General features: G+C 39.8%; 1 protein-coding gene across 1 annotated transcript; it reads right to left on the bottom strand.

Moving 5' to 3' along the window:
* Positions 1–1,471: 1,471 nt before the first annotated feature.
* LOC140999183 (C-type mannose receptor 2-like) lies at positions 1,472–9,706 on the bottom strand. Its single transcript, XM_073469464.1, has 6 exons — positions 9,601–9,706; positions 7,796–7,971; positions 6,494–6,713; positions 4,948–5,298; positions 4,019–4,146; positions 1,472–2,691 (listed from the first exon to the last, which is right to left on the bottom strand). Exons 1-6 carry the CDS (start codon positions 9,638–9,640, stop codon positions 2,677–2,679), a joined length of 930 nt encoding a protein of 309 aa, XP_073325565.1. The 5' UTR covers positions 9,641–9,706; the 3' UTR covers positions 1,472–2,676.
* Between the last annotated feature and the right edge of the window lie 10,019 nt (positions 9,707–19,725).

The raw sequence follows: 19,725 nt of genomic DNA, 5'->3' as shown, positions 1-19,725 counted from the left end.
AATCATTTCTACAGTAGAGCAACAACATGCAACAAGTTGCAGACATATGAACACCACCAGGCGCTGCCATTTGAATTAAATAGCTCTCATTTGTAATAATAGCTGTCTTGGCACTACAGCATTATTCTATTAAGTGCTAGTGTTGTTGAATGTTGCTGTCTGTTGCTGACTTGCTGTTATGTCCCAGCCCAAACATGAAAGCTATGTATTCCAACCTTAGGTTTAGGTTGGGGTTCATTAGTATTCCCCAGTATGATAATTAGAGCCTATATAAAATATTAGTCAATATTATGTGATTGCTTATTAGGAACTATGCTCTCGGACTGTATTATACATTGCATATATGTGTCTGTCAGTGCGTGCGGGCATGTGTTCTGTGAACATGTGTTCAGAGGCTGTCCCCTCACAGCTGATTAACTGTTTGATTTGGACTTAGTTGTCTTTGTTTATTAGGTTATATTGTAGGCTGCACATAAAAAATATGTGCCAATGAGGCAGTTGATATTCTACATGACATGACTGTTTATGTATAGCTGTAACCTTCGCACTACTTATTATGTAAAACCTTTATTCTCTTCTATGAAGTGTGTTAGTGGATTGTTGTGTTACTGTATTTACCAGCCCAAACATAAAAGTTACTGTATATTCAACCTTAGATTGTACAATAGGTCCCATATGTGGACTTCTATTTGGAATGCACTGTGTGTGTGTGTGTGTGTGTGTGTGTGTGTGTGTGTGTGTGTGTGTGTGCGCATGTGGGCAAGGCCAGGGTGGCCTGGTTACATGACTGACTCATGGCCTGAAAAAGTCTCCCAGTCCCAGTCTCTCGTATCTGCAGAGATATTCTTATTTTCTCTCTTTGTTGCTGCTCGGACGCTTTACCAACCCAACATGTGGCTGTTTGACGTCCTGGGAATGAGACTCAACACTCAACTATCTTTGTGGTGCGTTCAGGAACAGCTGGGACAAATCCTACTGACTCTACCTTTAACTTTAATAGTCTTTGAATTATATTAATATGACGTGAGCTTCAGTTAGCTTTGACCACAAATGTCCTTCAGAGGGAGACTTTTTACTCTGATACTCTGAGTACATGTCAGAGCCTGTACTCTATTACTTTTACTGGAGTAAACAAATTGAATCAGTACTTCTACTTCTACTGGAGTACAGATACTGTGTACTTTTACCACATCTGGATATAATTAGTTACTTCCACCCTGCATTTCACTTTCCTCCTGAGACTGACAGAGAAAAAGAGGAAGAGACACAAGAATGTTTGAGCATCAGAATGAAACTTGAACTTGTGAACTGCTCTGTATTTCCTTGAGGTTACTAACTTTACATTGTCTCACAGACTGAAATCATGATTTATTTAAAGTCTCATTTTTTCACAGAAATACAAACATACAGTATGTTATAGAGTTATGTTACATCCACCACTTTATTAATCAAACAATTGAGTCCTCAAAGCTGAGTGCAGTAAAGCTTTTATTGCCGGCAGTAAGAGCTGAGATCATACACAGACAATGTCCATGAACAACTGATCTGATCTAATACATTTGATGTCTTGTTTTAAGCCTAAAAGCTGGGAGTGTCCTCCCATGGCCTCTTGGTCTCAACCAATCCTTACTCTTCCTCACTTCTGCTGACGGGTATTTTTCCGATGCACCTGTCCGTGCCCTGCCGTTCCTGACACCAGTAGCTTCTACTCTCTGAGTTTGGTTATTTAAAAAAACAGGTACTTTCCTCAGAACACACCATCAGCTCTTAGTGACTCTGGCCTGAGCTTTTTTAAAAAACAAGTTTCCCTCTGAATATATCCCATTAGCTTTGATCATGCTTCGTACTGCATTTTTTAAAAATAATAAAAGTTTGGTATATTTGGTTACATGATTTCACTCTTACATTTGTGGTTACATTTCACTCCAAGTTAACACAATACAGTAGTTTAATCATCAATCCGATCAACAGGTGCACGTTCAATCAACTAGTGCAGAGTAATACATGTTTTGACCATTCATTTATGATTCCTTCACATTTTGATTAGCTTCTTTAACATCTCGGTACTTATTAGCAGTTGTCATTAACCACTAACTACTTACTTATGGTTATATTACACTACATCACTCTGGTCCTTTTTCATGTAAAAACATTTCATGGCTCCAACTTCACAAATGTGACGATTTGATGCTTTTCCTTTAAAAATTTTATTAATTTTGATGTATTTGTAATAATGTTGAGGTTTAGACTGTTTGTTGGTCAAAACAAACAGTATGAAGGTGTCACTTTGGGCTCTGGCTCACTGTCACCACATTTCTCACTTTCCTAAATGATTAATCAACAACAATAATCAGCAGATTAATCCAGAATGAAACATTTTACTACACTGAGTACTTTTACTTTTCATACTTTAAGCACATTTTCCTGATTATTCTTACATACTTTTACTGCAGTAACAGTTTAATTGCAGGACTTTTAACAGAGTATATTTACAGTGTGGTATTAGTACTTTTATTGAAGTAACAGATCAACACATTAGTGACATGTTAGTAACAAATACAGATCCAGAATCTACAGATAATCTGAGTGCTGTATGTGTGAGTGGTGCAGGTTTGCTCCTAATCACTGCAGGTTTTGACAGCGGAGTCTTCACATGTGGAGGCTGGAGCCAAATCCTTACAGGAAAGGGATCTGAAAATAAAATCAACAACTTTACCAAGGTGACAGGAAATGACATCACAGCTGTTGTACAGCAGTATTCATTGCAACAGACCAGATAATGTGTGATAGACAAATCTTGGGGGCCAAGCTAACTAACAGACTACCAACAGTATAGAGATAACCTGCGTGACTCTGAATATCACGAGTAAACATATCATCAATGTGTAACATTATTTTGTAAGATCACAGGAACAGAACATCCACAGTGTGTGAGCCGGTCCTGAGAGCACAGCAGCCATTAAATGTAGAGTCAAGGCTCTTTTTCATGGTTCTCATTTAAAAGGCATCTCATAGGTACCATTGAGTCCGGTTCTGGTCGAGGTTTCTGCCTGTTAAAAGACTTGATTGATTGATTGATTGATTGATTGATTGATTGATTGATTGATTGATTGATTGATTGATTGATTAATTGATTGATTGAAAATTAATCCGACAGGAAAATGGAAAGTTTGTATTAACCCGAGTTTACTATGGAAAATTTAGAATGCTTAAATTAAACAATTCAAAGAAACAGTGTGAAACACAACACATGTTTATATGTATTTACTTTCATGTATGCATTTTCAGTATTTTCAGTGCTGTTGTTACGGCTGTCTGTGTCCCTGTGCTGCTTGTTCCTGTTCCCCTCCTGTCCTCTCTTGCTCTGCACAGCTGTGCCACTTCTTGATTGCTCAATGAGGTTCACCTGGCCTGGGAGAAGTGCTTAATATCTCCTGTGCCAGCATCAGAACGGAGGGAGGACTGCTGGTCTTGATGCCTCTCAGCCTGGGCTTTTGTTCTGTTGTGTTTAGCTCAGTGTCTTTTCGGTTGTCCTGAGTTAGTGTCTTGGTTTTTTAGTTCTCTTTATGTTCATAAATCCTTTTTAAATGTCTTTTTGTGGTTAATTTGTGTCTTTGGCTGAGTCTTGGTCATTCCATAGGAACAAAACCTTTTTCAAATCTTTGTGTGTTTATTTTCCAAATAAATTGTTCTTCATTATGAATTGAACTTCCATGCTACATTAAGGCCAAATCACAACCAAAAAAAAAAATGAGGAGGTTAATTATTTTACTTGTTGTCCAGCAGAGGGCAGCACACATCCACCTGTTCTAATTACAAAGACAGTGTTTCAGTTGGCAAGATCAACGCCTGCTTTATTCTACTTCTGTGTGAGGTCAAGAAGCAATTGTGTCAGAAACAGTTGAGCAATCCCAGATTTTCTGTTTAATCTACAGTGAAATTTTAATCTCTTTCCAACGGTTTTATAGTGCAGTGGTAGAAACTGTCAGGGACGGCGTGTGGAGTCGGAAAAAATCACCTCTGTGTTTCTGCTGCTTGACCTGAAGTCCCTCCTCATCTTCCATATGTAGAGAATCAGCAGAAAAACAACCACCAGTGAAACAACCAGACCCCAGATGTAACCTGGGTGAGGGACACTGGAGCAGACTGGAGAGAGAGAGAGACAGGAAGTGTACACAGGGTCCACAAAGAAGGAAAATGATGGTAATTTATTTCCTTGTTGTAAGAAAATGTGTCTCATGTAGTTTGCACGTTACATAAAACGTCATTGAGTGTTACGTCATCAAACTTCCTCTCACTCTTTGCTTTACTGTGAAGAAAACACCTGTGTTGTAAAATACAAGGTGAGATGGAGGTGGAGTTTGATCAGAGCCGGCCCAAGCCTTTTGGGGACCCTAAGCAGAATTTGATTTGGTGCCCCCCTCCCACCACTGCGGAGTCACCTGTGCTTGACAATTATTGACACAAATGTCAAACTATAATGTTACATTATAAACTGTATTAATACAGTGATGGATTATGAACTACTGTCCCCCTGGACACAGATGCACAAGGACCGTTTTGGGGCTCCTGGCTCCTCTAGACCTCTGGCCCCCTGGGCTTGGTAGACCCCTGTATTAATATAGTTGTTATTTACACCAAACCAGTCCTCTTCAACCTTAGAGCAGGGGTGGGCAAATAATTATTCCAAGGGGCCACATGACAAACCCGAGCTGTGCTGGAGGGCCGAACCAACAATAATTTGAACTTAATTCTGCTCAATATTAATTTTCTCTCATTTTAAAAATCTGAAAGCTGTGATAAACATCAGGAGTGTTTACATTTTATTTTCTGTCCATAACTTTATGTTTTGTGTTGTTTTTGTTACATTATCATTGAGGACATTTGATGCTAAATTAAACCAAAATCCAAATATAAATACAAGTTGAATCAAGAGTTAAGACTCACGTGGGCTGTAGCAAACGGACGGTTTCTTCAGGTCACAGAGAATGTCCCACCATTTTCCATCTCTGCCCAAGTGTGCTCCCACACAATCCTCCATGTTACCACCATAGTTATCAGGTTGACCTCGATCTTGATCCCAGTACCTAAATGAGGAGTTACGTCCATCTGACCACTTCCAGGAGTCTCTGAAAAGGCCGATCCAGACTATTCCTCTTGAAGGTATCACGTCCTTTACCTCCTGGTTCTCTGCTGTGTTCCTCACACTGGCCAGGTCTGTGTGGTGATCTCTGCAGTAGCTCTGGGCCTCAGTCCAGGTCATGGAAGTATTGATGAGGACAAACGTCACATTCAGCCCTGAAAACAGAGCACAGTGCTGTGCAGAGGTACTATAACATACAGTTTACCATCCATGCCGTGTCTGTGGCAGTATTCACAGCATTATAAATCCACTGAATTAATGACTTTGTAAAATAAAAATGGAAGACATGATCATCTTAATAAATGTTACTGAGTATTTCTTCAGTCTCTCCCCATTAATAATCACATCCTTAAAATCTACATCTAATAGATTGACACATTATTTTTTCTACATGTGAATATTTCCTCAGATTTCTGAAACACAAACATACGGGCCCCTCTGAAGGGTCACCAGATACATCTGAGGGCTCGTCAGATGGTTGATGGGAGAGGAAAGAAAAGAAAAAAGTTCTGATGCACAAATCTGTCTTCAGTTTTTCTTTTCTTTAACTTTCCTCCAATATTTGCTTTCACATAAAACATTGGATCATCTGACTTCTTTGGACTTCACCATGTGAGAAGTTTAGTGGGGAAATGTTTCTTTGGTGGAACTAACAACACATGAACATGTGAAACATGACAAGAAGCTCCAGTAGACAGAGCTTTGTGTCAGAGGTCACCAGCAGAAAGAAACAAGAAGGTTAGGAACTAGTTCAATATATAACAATGTGTTGTATTTTATAAGCTTCTCATATGTTTTTTAATGTTTATATTCATCTGAACAGTAACAAGTAACTACAGCTGTTGAGTAAATGAAGTCAATTCAAGAATACATCATTTTCCCTCTGAGATCCAGTGGAGTTATAAAGTTACACAGTAAATAAAGTAGCGTAGTAATAGAGTACATGTACTCAGTTGCTTTCATGTGGGGTGTGGAGCCAGATCTGCCTTTTATTATCTGAAACAGCTAAATTGCGGCCACGTCTCCATCTGAGTGACTCAGAGACTGCAGCATGTTTTTAAATCTAGCAGGATGGACTATTACAATGCTCTTCTATCTGCTCCACCCAAACAAGTCATTCATCACTGACAAGCTTCTTTTTCTCATTCTCACCTGCATCGCTGTCAAATCATCAATATTAATTGCTGCCTTATTGGCTTGTAAGTCGTCTGTAAAGCTCTTTGAATTGTACTAACTTTGATGGAAGGTGCTGTAAATAAAGTTTGACTGACTGATCCTGTATCGGCCCAAATAATGAGGGAGAGCTCAAGAACCTGAACTGGTGTTTTAAACTTCACTGAATGTTCTCACCTCTGACATCCATGCAGACCGGCTGATGGCGACTTTTACAATTACTGTCGTACCATCGTCCACCATCATCCATCGCTGTGCAGTGGTCTCTACTTTTATAGTTGTCTGGTTGTCCAGTCTGCCACTGTCTGAACTCAGTCTCCCCGTCTTTGTAGAAACTGGTGTCTGACAGTGACCACCTCCAGCTGTTCACGTCATCATACAGCCCGATCCAGACACTCTGAAAGCAATATTTTAATATATCTTTCTTTAGCCTCACATTTATTACACGGCAACACAATATACACTCAAAAGTTAATCTGAGGCTTCAGCAGTCTGAGTGACACAGATCCAGTTCATATCCTCCAAAGTGACAGGCTTTCTAATACAACATTCCCTCCTTTTGTTTCCATCCACTGCAGCTCAACAGGGACACTCAGTCTGGTGAAACACAACGAGGGAGTTTTATATTAAAAACACTTCACAGCCCGATTCTAAAAGAGTTGGGACGCTGTGTAGAATAAAGACACAATGCAAACATTTGCAAAGAACTGACTTCAGTCCTGCTGTTCCTGAGCTCATGTAGTAAAATCATTTATACAATCATGTGTTTGACGACCTCGCCCCATCCTTGCTTGTGAACGACTGAGCCTTTGGAGGACGCCCCTTTCATACCCGATTATGATACGATCACCTGTTACCGATGAACCTGTTCACCTGTGGAAGCTTCCAACACAACAACTTTCAGGCTTTTGTTGCCCCGTCACAATTTGTTTGAAACGCGTCGCTTCAGAATAGACATATATTTACACAAATCAGTGAAGTTGAACATGAAATAAATAAATTGTCTTCGTACTGTTTTAAATTGAGTTTATGTCAAAAAGGATCAGCAGATTATCACATTCCCCGATTCTGTTTAATTTGTATTTTACACAACGTCCCAACTTCTTTGGAAAGAGCGTTGTATACATATATAGACATATGTAGACATATAGTCTATGAGTACATTTCATATTGTAAACAAATAAATATGAGGCATTTTCTAGAGGTAGAGGTAGGAGTAGTTTAGATTCAAGCTGCACCTTAATCAGACACAAGATTAAAGTGCTGCTTACAATGTCCTTCTGAGAAGTAGTGGAGTAGAAGTACAGAATGGCATTAAATGGAAATACTCAAGTACAAGTACAGTACCTCAAAATGTTACTTCAAAATGTATCTACTGACTTTACACCAATGTGGAAGTGCAAAACTTTCAACCTGCGTGTCATTTACATGTTTGTCAAAAATGGCTTTGAGACTAAAGAAAGACATCAGTGAACTCACATTGGACACTTTGCTTTTATCTACGGTGTCGATCAAGATCCTCACGTCCTCCATGTTGTCTATAGTTGCCAGGTCAGTGTATTTCTCTCTGCAGTACCTCTGAGCTTCAGTCATGTTCTTCAGGTCAGAAACAAAATGGTACTGACGAGGGACATGTGATGAGACGGCACTCAGCCCTGTAGTGACAGACATGCATACTGGTGACATTTGGGTGTGAAGTGTATGGGCTGTCGTCCTCAAAAGGTGTCGGCGTGTAGTATGTTGATAAAAGATTCTGCGGAGGCAAGGCTGGGTGGATTTGACAGAGCAATCTTTATTGAAACAGATCTCAAGCCAGCGTCCAAACCAGAGTGTGCACTCCCTGGTATTCTCAAATCTCGGCAAAGTGATGCCCAAAATGCTTTGCCCTCTGCTCTATCAACTCTCTGACCCTCAGTCTTAGGAGATCAACCAAAATCACCCCCGTTCTCTGGTGTGCAGGTCCTTTTTAGAGTTCATTTGCTCATGCCCGCCTGTTTCCTCTAATTGTTTACTTTTGGGGCACTGAGAGCCCCTCTATCCTGTGGGAAAAGAATAGGTCTGCATAACACCTCTAGAGAATATCTCTGAAGGGAATATGTGTACATGAATGTGTGTGCGTGACTATATTGATGTTATCTGAAGTTGACCTGCTAGTCTCTCTATACTTAGATGAAAATGTATACATCGAATCAATCTTGAACCTCTGAACTGGTCAGTCCTAAGTGTGGGCCTCTTCCTTTAGCTATTCTCTGACGCACACTACAGGACTAATATGTTGTTCTCCTGGACATGAGACCTCTACGTAGTCCCCTTCCCACATATACTTAAAGGGAAGCATCTGGTCCTGTCCCATCCTGTCCTGCCACTCAGAGCTCAGGAGGTATAAGAAACACTCAGACACTACAGGTGAAACATGACTTCTGTGAATCATCTGGACTTTGTCACGTTGCATTTCAGTGTATTCAGGTGTGTCGCTGTCTCTGTCAGTAAAATCAGCTGTGGAATGTAACAAAGTCATTTACTTAAGTACTGTACTTAAACTAGTGACAGGGTTGGGGGTGTCTGTTGACACTTTAAGGACAATTTGGAGTATTTTTGTTTATGTAAGACACACTAAACTGCCCCCTTGGCTGGTTAAAACATGATAAACTGCCCTCTTGAGTGGCAAAAACGCTCGCTAAAGTGCCCTCTTTAGTGGCGAGAAGGCACTGTATGTGCCCTTTTTTTTCTTTTCGCCCCTGCCCTTCAAAAAGTCTGTGCACGCCACTGCTCCCAGTTGTTGTCCCTTTCATTGACTGCATGGCTGCCAGCTCCTCCATGATCTTAAAGTCCGTAGTTATCTCACGTACGAAGATGAGTAGCTGTGCTGTGTCACGTACATCACAGCTCTCGTCCAAAGCAGAGAATAAAAAAAGTCAAAGTTGACTGCGCTGTTTGCAGCTGAAGCTCCAGGTTTCCCGCAATGTCCTCAATCCTCCTTGTTACAGTGGAGTCATTGGGACACAGCTGTTATTGGATTTTAGTGGAATTTCTTTTTTTCAGGAATATTTTTTTTAATAAATAATGAATACACTGCCCAATTTTTTCAATAGCTCCCAAGTCATTTGAGCCATCGACTCAAAATCAACGGCCAAATGTCTTGTTATACTGGTAGAATGAGACAGCTGGAGCAACAACAACTGTAAAACATGTGTCATCAAACATTTAGCCACATTAACAAATAAAATGTCCCAAAGCAGTGTGTGGTGCTGCGTTAAAGAGACAGTCAGGTCATCAGTCCTCACCTGAGATGAAGCAGAAGAACAGAACGTGGTGGATCTTCATTCTGAGTTTGATCCTGATGGAGACAAAACCGTCTCTGTCACTTCACTCCTTCCACTCTGTCTGTCTGATCAAAGAGGAAGCTGAGCTGCTTTAGTTTCATGATTTCTGACAAATGTGCTTCACTTCTTATACTTTCTATTTATACTTTTGGGAGGTCCACTTGTGTTTCCTGCTTTTTTTTAAATTCATCACTTCTAAGGAATAAACACACCCCAGTAAATCCCCAAGTCTCAGTACACGACAGCAGAGACAGCACACAAACACAGCAAAATCCAATGATCTCCACAGTGTGTAATACAGACAGTGCCAAATCAACAAGTAGTCAAAGGGTTTGCTGATTTTTCCTTCTCAGTGTTTGACATCACATCATCATGTTCAGGCCTGGACTGGCCATAGGGAGAACCGGGAGTATTCCAGAAGCGCCGGCCTATGATTGGCCTGCTATTTTTATTTTTTTTTATTTATTTTTTTTAACAGGCTGCCGGTCAGCCGTAAGTCAGAGAGGCAGGCCAGGCCAATCAGAGGCCACTCAGGCCAGTAGCATGTGAGGAGGAAAAAAAGAAAGGCGCTGGAGGAAGACGCGGCCAAATGCCTAAAATTGACTAATTTATTCAGCAGTATGTACATGAATACAAGGGCAAATCAAGTGAGACATAGGCTACACTATCTTACTGTATGAACTATAGTGTATGGAAAAACACTGTAAGCATATGTTTGCTATTCAAAGGTGGTGATGGTGGTGACATCAGTCCTGCTGGTGCTTCAGGAGCAGCCGGTGCAGAGCAGTTGGCAGAAGGTACAGAATCATTTCTACAGTAGAGCAACAACATGCAACAAGTTGCAGACATATGAACACCACCAGGCGCTGCCATTTGACATAAATGGCTCTCATTTGTAATAATAGCTGTCTTGGCACTACAGCATTATTCTATTAAGCGCTAGTGTTGTTGAATGTTGCTGTCTGTTGCTGACTTGCTGTTATGTATCCCAGCCCAAACATGATAATTAGAGCCTATATAAAATATTAGTCAATATTATGTGATTGCTTATTAGGAACTATGCTCTCGGACTGTATTATACATTGCATATATGTGTCTGTCAGTGCGTGCGGGCATGTGTTCTGTGAACATGTGTTCAGAGGCTGTCCCCTCACAGCTGATTAACTGTTTGATTTGGACTTGTTTGGACTTAGTTGTCTTTGTTTATTAGGTTATATTGTAGGCTGCACATAAAAAATATGTGCCAATGAGGCAGTTGATATTCTACATGACATGACTTTTTATGTATAGCTGTAACCTTCGCACTACTTATTATGTAAAACCTTTATTCTCTTCTATGAAGTGTGTTAGTGGATTGTTGTGTTACTCTATTTACCAGCCCAAACATAAAAGTTACTGTATATTCAACCTTAGATTGTACAATAGGTCCCATATGTGGACTTCTATTTGGAATGCACTGTGTGTGTGTGTGTGTGTGCGTGTGCGTGTGTGTGTGTGTGCGTGTGCGTGTGTGGGCAAGGCCAGGGTGGCCTGGTTACATGACTGACTCATGGCCTGAAAAAGTCTCCCAGTCCGGCCCTGATCATGTTTGATAAAACTGATGTGTCAGAGTCACAGCTGCAACTTCATTAAGGATAAGTTGAGAGCTGAAATTCCCCGAGAACCCCAGTAGGTAAGAAGATAAAGGTAAAAGCCACTTTTGGATTATGAAATAGGGAAACCCGTGCTATCGGTTAGTTGTGAGTTGTATGAGGAAAATGGAGAGGTGTCTAAAGGCAGGAGAAAAGGCCCCGTTGGTGAAAAAATAACTATTTGGCGTCATTGCACGCCGCCTTCCCAACATCACAAGACTGATGTCGACCTATCAGAGCACATCACGCACGGCAGACGCAGCGAGACGAAACAAAGACGTAAGAAGACGTAAGCAGACAGAGAGGGAGGCTGGAATGGGGAGAAAAGTCGTGTTAGTGTCTCGTATCTGTCAGGTTTAATCACCTAGAACATTATTAAAAACACACACAAAGAGAGTCAGACAAGGCGTTCAATTTCTTACATGCAAGGAGAGCGGCAGGAGACGTGCAGAGTTACATATCCCCAAAACGCTCTGCTCGTCCCTTCCGTCTCCTCTCTTTTTATTAAGCAAAATGGGTGTTAACTTTTACACAGAGCGCTGTTCCTCTTTCAGAGATCAGCGAAAGTTCAGCAAACATGGGAGCGCTGTTCCTCTTTCAGGGGGCAGTTTAAAGTGTCTAGATCCTCTTATCAGACAAAAACAACTTCCTGACCTTTATATCAACTTTTAACTTTCCTCTTGTCACAGATACTACAGTTAGAGCGTCTCGCCTCCTCACTTCCTGTTTTACACTCCAGTCTTGAGTGAATCACTTCCTAAAAGAACAGGGTGCGAGGTGTTTCTTAAGGACAGGGAAAGTACAGCATGAGATATTAATAGATTTAAACACATGATACTGGCAAGCTTAATGAGCATATACATGGCATAAACAAGCATGATATATTTTATCCTTATCAGTATCTGCAGAGAGTTTCTTATTTTCTCTCTTTGTTGCTGCTCGGACGCTTTACCAACCCAACATGTGGCTGTTTGACGTCCTGGGAATGAGACTCAACTATCAACTATCTTTGTGGTGCGTTCAGGAACAGCTGGGACAAATCCTACTGACTCTACCTTTAACTTTAATAGTCTTTGAATTATATTAATATGACGTGAGCTTCAGTTAGCTTTGACCACAAATGTCCTTCAGAGGGAGACTTTTTACTCTGATACTCTGAGTACATGTCAGAGCCTGTACTCCATTACTTTTACTGGAGTAAACAAATTGAATCAGTACTTCTACTTTTACCAAGTATTTGAACTTCTACTGGAGTACAGATACTGTGTACTTTTACCACCTCTGGATATAATTAGTTACTTCCACCCTGCATTTCACTTTCCTCCTGAGACTGACAGAGAAAAAGAGGAAGAGACACGAGAATGTTTGAGCATCAGAATGAAACTTAAACTTGTGAACTGCTCTGTATTTCCTTGACATCATGATTTATTTAAAGTCTCATTTTTTCACAGAAATACAAACGTACAGTATGTTATAGAGTTATGTTACATCCACCACTTTATTAATCAAACAATTGATTAATCAGTAAGTCAACTGATAGAAAATAAGCTGGGAACCATCTTTACAATCACTGTCGTGTAACGACTTTTCTTCAGTCTTGGATGTTCAGAAGGTTTTCCAAAAAGCAGGAGTCAAAAATCACCAGAAGTCCTCAAAGCTGAGTGCAGTAAAGCTTTTATTGTCTTGTCTTGTCTTGTTTTAAGCCTAAAAACTGGGAGTGTCCTCCCATGGCCTCTTGGTCTCAACCAATCCTTACTCTTCCTCACTTCTGCTGACGGGTATTTTTCCGATGCACCTGTCCGTGCCCTGCCGTTCCTGACACCAGTAGCTTCTACTCTCTGAGTTTGGTTATTTAAAAAAACAGGTACTTTCCTCAGAACACACCATCAGCTCTTAGTGACTCTGGCCTGAGCTTTTTTAAAAAACAAGTTTCCCTCTGAATATATCCCATTAGCTTTGATCATTCTTCGTACTGCATTTTTTAAAAATAATAAAAGTGTGGTATATTTGGTTACATGATTTCACTCTTACATTTGTGGTTACATTTCACTCCAAGTTAACACAATACAGTAGTTTAATCATCAATCCGATCAACAGGTGCACGTTCAATCAACTAGTGCAGAGTAATACATGTTTTAACCATTCATTTATGATTCCTTCACATTTTGATTAGCTTCTTTAACATCTCGGTCCTTATTACCAGTTGTCATTAACCACTAACTACTTACTTATGGTTATATTACACTACATCACTCTGGTCCTTTTTCATGTAAAAACATTTCATGGCTCCAACTTCACAAACGTGACGATTTGATGCTTTTTCTTTAAACAATTGTACTAATTTTGATGTATTTGTAATAATGTTGAGGTTTAGACTGTTTGTTGGTCAAAACAAACAGTATGAAGGTGTCACTTTGGGCTCTGGCTCACTGTCACCACATTTCTCACTTTTCTGAATGATTAATCAACAACAATAATCAGCAGATTGATCCAGAATTAAACATTTTACTACACTGAGTACTTTTACTTTTCATACTTTAAGCACATTTTCCTGATTATTCTTACATACTTTTACTGCAGTAACAGTTTAATTGCAGGACTTTTAACAGAGTATATTTACAGTGTGGTATTAGTACTTTTATTGAAGTAACAGATCAACACGTTAGTGACATGTTAGTAACAAATACAGATCCAGAATCTACAGATAATCTGAGTGCTGTATGTGTGAGCGGTGCAGGTTTGCTCCGAATCACTGCAGGTTTTGACGGCGGAGTCTTCACATGGAGGCTTGACCCAAATCCTTACAGGTGAAAGGAATCTGAAAATAAGATCGACAACTTTACCAAGGTGACCGGAAATGACATCATAGCTGTTGTACAGCAGTATTCATTGCAACAGACCAGATAATGTGTGATAGACAAATCGTGGGGGCTGATTTATGTGTTGTCATCTAAGTCTGTCTTTCTAAAACCCATTACACAACAGCAAACATGTAAAGGCCTGAAGAATGAGTTTATCTGCTCTGATGATGTGTTTTGGTCTTTTGGATCTGTAGGTTTTAGCCTTTTGTGAAGAGTTAAAGAGCATAGCTGCCATTAAATGTTGAGTTAAGGCACTTTTTCATGGTTCTTGTTTTAAAATGCATCTCATCGGCACCATTGAGTCCGGTTCTGGTCGAGGTTTCTGCCTGTTAAAAGACTCTTGTGCTTGCTCATGGGGGAAATGTGGAAAAATGAATCGAGGTGTACGGTCTAGACCTGCTCAGTTTGGGAAGTGTCATGAAATGACTTTTGTTGTGAATTGGCGTTAAACAAATAAAGATGATTGTTTGATTGAAAATGAATCCAACAGGAAAATGGAAAGTTTACATTAACCTGGGGGCCTGGGCTTTTGTTCTGTTGTGTTTTAGCTCAGTGTCTTTTCGGTTGTCCTGAGTTAGTGTCGTGGTTTTTTAGTTCTCTTTATGTTCATAAATCATTTTTAAATGTCTTTTTTGTGGTCGATTCAAATCTTTGTGTGTTTATTTTCCAAATAAATTGTTCTTCATTATGAATTGAACTTCCATGCTACATTAAGGCCAAATCACAACTAAAAAAACAAAATGAGGAGGTTAATTATTTTACTTGTTGTCCAGCAGAGGGCAGCACACATCCACCTGTTCTAATTACAAAGACAGTGTTTCAGTTGTCAAAATCAACGCCTGCTTCATTCTACTTCTGTGTGAAGTCAAGAAGCAATTGTGTCAGAAACGGTTTTATTATGCAGTGGTAGAAACTGTCAAGGACGGCATGTGGAGTTGGAGAAAATCACCTCTGTGTTTCTGCTGCTTGATCTGAAGTCCCTCCTCATCTTCCATATGTAGAGGATCAGCAGAAAAACAACCACCAGTGAAACAACCAGACCCCAGATGTAACCTGGGTGAGGGACACTGGAGCAGACTGGAGAGAGAGAGACAGGAAGTGTACACAGGGTCCACAAAGAAGGAAAATGATGGTAATTTATTTCCTTGTTGTAAGAAAATGTGTCTCATGTAGTTTGCATGATGCATCATTAAACTTCCCCTCACTCTTTGCACTACTGTGAAGAAAACACCTGTGTTGTAAAATTTAAGGTGAGATGGAGGTGGAGTTTGATGGTCAGCCGGTTTAATGAACTGTACCTGCAGCTGAAGGCTGGTTGGTGGTTTCAGGAAAAGACGACGAGGCGGTGAAACTTCCTGAACTGAGTTTTAAACTCTGCGTTGTTGGTGTGGAGGCTGATGGGACTGATGTTGAAAAGGGTGGAGGAGTCTGGTTTGGTTTGAACGGATCTGTGGACAATGAAAAGACAATGAAATAATAAGATTCTGAATATATACTGATGCAGAGAAATCGAACATGTATGAATGAGCGTAAATATATACAAATATAACAAAATGTAGGAATACAAGATAATCAGTCAGGTGCGAAAACCAGTATCATAATTAAAGGCATAAATCATACACAACGAACATACTGGACATATGTTTATAATGTTTGGTAATTTATGGTTCAGCTAATTCTGATGATTTGATTTTACTGATATGATGAAGTTTTACTGAAAACTAAGGAAGTAGCTCTAACTTCATCTAAATAAAATAAAGATAAAATAAAACAATGCAAAAAGAGTGGGGCGGCTTTATATCACCTAAAATTAATAAAACCACAGAGGACACTTTTGTGTATAAACCTGAAATATGTAGAGAATTTACATGAAAATAACAGTAATCCATATTATGGTATTTTTCCAACAACATTCAAAAAAAGCATTAATGTGACCTTCCACATCTTGAATGTGAACATAACTGCAGATAATTGAAATGTACTGCTAGGGTTGCTATTGTGGCTGAAGGTTCACGTCCACCTCTTCTAGTTCCCTGTCATCTCTCTATCAGCAGGTCAAACAGGCAGTAGTTCTCTTTTTAAGTATTTGTGATGCTTTTAACTTTATTTTTGGTTTTCAACATGCTAAATATAAACGTTCTGGTCATATTTTCATTTCTGCTGTTGTCAGGTCATTTAAAAAAACATTTTTGCAGAATAAATAAAATGACAAAGGAAGCAAACACGTTTTTCATGATCACTTTTGGAGAAAAGGTACATATTCATGTGATTTTAATAAACACTCACCAGGAATGACGAGGATCGAGAATGGGTAGGATGAATCTGGAGACAAAGCTCTGCCGTAGCCACACTTGTACCATCCTGTGTCCAATTTGCTTGCATTTGTGATGGTTACATGCAGTCCAAATGTAGATCCTTCTTTATATTCAATGCTGTATCTTCCACTCTGGGCTCTGTTGGCATCAGTTTCAATGATAATGTCCTCTTCTGTTTCACATTTGTCCTTACACAGGAACTTCTGTTTACTCTGAACAGTATCGAGGCATCCCACTGTGATATTCTCTCCTTCAGTATCTGTACGGAAAAAACTAGTGCTTCCACCCGGCAGTTCTGTTGAAAAGAGAAACAGTCAACAGTTACTGTCTGTGAAATGCTGCAGTCTGATCTCAGTATTTCTTGCTTCACATGAACACAGATCATCACTGACAGCTGCTCCGAAAGGTCATACAACATGAATAACTACAATTCTTCCCATAATTTGATTAAATCTTTTATTAATATCGTCCAGAACTACAAATTACAAATGTCTTAAAAAGTTTATAAATCATTTATTCCTTTTTTATATATAATAATATATTCTATTGTTTTCATATGTAGATAAAAGAAATATTCCTACATCGTTGAATTCACTAAATAAATCAGGTTTAAAGACTTTCAGTAGAAACTCACCATCAGAAACTCTGATCACAAAGTCCGAGTATGAGTCTGGAACCAAATCTGTGCCCAAACCACACCTGTACCGTCCTGCGTCAGACTTGGTCAGATCTGTGATGGTCACAGTCAGAACTCCTCTTCCAGAAGATTCTACTTTATATTCAGTGCTGAATCTGCCATTCTGAGCTCTGACATCTTCTGTTTTAACGAGAATATCTTCTGCTTTACATTCTTCTTCACAGAAGAACTTCTTGTTTCCAGACAGAGATGGATAGCAATTAATTGAACCACTTCCTCCCTCAGCTCCTGTGAAAATGCTGAGTTTTGCGCTGACGAGCCCAGTGTCTCCACACAGAGCTGTTGGAAAGATGAACACAGAACACAGATGATCATTTCTGTATCAGCTGGAGCAACAACAACTGTAAAACATGTGTCATCAAACATTTAGCCACATTAACAAATAAAATGTCCCAAAGCAGTGTGTGGTGCTGCGTTAAAGAGACAGTCAGGTCATCAGTCCTCACCTGAGATGAAGCAGAAGAACAGAACGTGGTGGATCTTCATTCTGAGTTTTGATCCTGATGGAGACAAAGCGTCTCTGTCACTTCACTCCTTCCACTCTGTCTGTCTGATCAAAAAAAAGCTGATGTTGCTTTAATTTAACTGTGTACTTCTTGCTTCGTACTTTCCCTTTTTGTTTCCTGTTTTTAAATAAATTAGTTAAAGGAATGAAGAAGTACCAAGGGGAACTGAGACATCTGGGGGTATAACACTTTTTTCAAGAGAGGCGTGAACTGTGACACAGATACAGCAACAAGTCTCTGCAGCTGAGAAATAAAGACGGCAGCCATTTCAGACTGCAACGGTAGAATTTATGGCAGAGCTGCTGTATTGGACTGCAGTTGATTGTACAAGTGTAATTACCCACAGTATCCTGTAGAGTGAGAATGCAGATACACTTCTTCAGGCTGTTGAGGCCTTATTTTCTCTCCTGTGTTTGTGACTTGATCTGGTGGGGAAAACAAAAGTTTTGCTCAGTTCCTTCATTTAAAAATTAAAAAAGAATATTTTCGGGAGAAAAAAAAGAATTAATGACTGAAACTAGGCAAAAATGTTTTTTTCCTGTGTGGAACCGAGCGAACATACATAAAAGAAATACATTTTCAATGATGGAAAAAAAAAATATTAAGAAACTTAGAAAGATTATCCTGGAAAAAACTTCTTTCCCACCAGATCGCAAATCATAAACATGAGAAAGAAAATAATTTAGATCAGACTTATGAAATTTATCACCAGAAACAAAACCCTCACTTGCCCCTCAGGGCTTCTGTACTCTCACCATCACGTGGAGTGGAGTTCCACAGGGCTCTACTCTCGCTCCTCTACATCTTACATTATATTTTTTGTGTTTTTAACCCATCTTCACTCTTTCCTACATTCATATATTATTGAGAACAACAGATACAACTTTAAAGTATGTATTTCTTGCTTTATGGCAGGATTTCTGTTGTGCAGTGCAAAATTCTCAGTGGTTACAGTTGAAGTTAACAGATGAAGAAGTGCAAGTTCAGCTCAGTCTGTGTTCTGGAGTCAGTGCAGAACTGATCATATTAGAAACTGCCACAGTCAACATGTTTCATTTCACCAGTGGTGGAAAGACTACTGAAAATGTGTACTCAAGTACAAAGTAAAACTACTGGTATTAAAATGATATTTAAGTAAAAGAACGTAGAAGAAGAAGTATTCTTCTTGTATGATCAGTTTCAGACATTTAATCAAAGAGGTTTCTGTTCAGTCTAAATGAACTCCTGCTCTGTTCTGCTCAGTGGTGGTGGTCTCTGCTCCAAACCTGCTGCACAATTTAGTGTTTTTTTATTTAGTGTCTGTATATCAGGGTTTTCGCTGGCTTGTTTGTGACCATATAACATTATTGGCTACAGAAATGCAGATGAAAGGTTTAGATATGAATTCAAATTGTGCTCAGAACTCAATTATGATTTCAGGACATTACATGGTGTCATGCATACTTAAGTATGTTGGGACCCACAGATGAAGTCGTTCACTGTGGATTTCAAAATGGACTCTGAACTCAACTCAGTTTCCCAGAATTCTCCCGTCTTTACACCCAGGTGCAAATTCAGCTTTGATCTACCATTGGTCAGGGTGACAGACAGTGCACAAAAACTCCAGCTCCTTCCTTTGTTCCCTCTCTTCTCCACCTCTCTCCCCATGGGGCTGCCTGCCCTCAAGATCTCTTCTTCTAGACCTAACAGCTGCTGAGAGTTGCTAGCTGCATTTGCAGCAGGCCCAAAGAACTTCTCCTCACAGCTGCGACGTGAGGTCCTGCTAGTATTCCAGCTTATTTAGCGCCAGCAGCTGCAACGCAAAGTTTACCAGCTACCTACACAATCCAAGGAACACCAAGCAAGTTAGCACTGAGCTGCTATCCTTGCAAAGAAAAGGAGCGACCAGTTTCCTCCACATGCTGTCTTTCATCAGACTTTGCACAGCAAGAACAGCATATTCAACATTGGAATAACAACCTTCTCCTGCTTGGCTCATCAGCCAAGGAACAACCAGCACCTTTTCTTCAAAGACTGGTAACGTTGAAGTGAGCCTAGATAGCACACAGCATAGCATAGCATGGCTAAGCACATGAC

This window comes from Pagrus major, chromosome 7 (genome assembly GCF_040436345.1).
Source record: "Pagrus major chromosome 7, Pma_NU_1.0".
Classification (NCBI taxonomy): domain Eukaryota; kingdom Metazoa; phylum Chordata; class Actinopteri; order Spariformes; family Sparidae; genus Pagrus; species Pagrus major.
The sequence above is the reverse complement of the archived record's forward strand: the minus strand, read 5'-3'. Positions and strand labels throughout refer to the sequence as shown.

Coding starts and splice junctions, on each gene's coding strand:
- LOC140999183 (XM_073469464.1), bottom strand. CDS start 9,640: ATGAAGATCCACCACGTTCTGTTCTTCTGCTTCATCTCAG. Junction 7,972..9,600: donor GTTCTTCTGCTTCATCTCAG/GTGAGGACTGAT, acceptor CTGTCACTACAG/GGCTGAGTGCCGTCTCATCA. Junction 6,714..7,795: donor ATAAAAGCAAAGTGTCCAAT/GTGAGTTCACTG, acceptor TATTGCTTTCAG/AGTGTCTGGATCGGGCTGTA.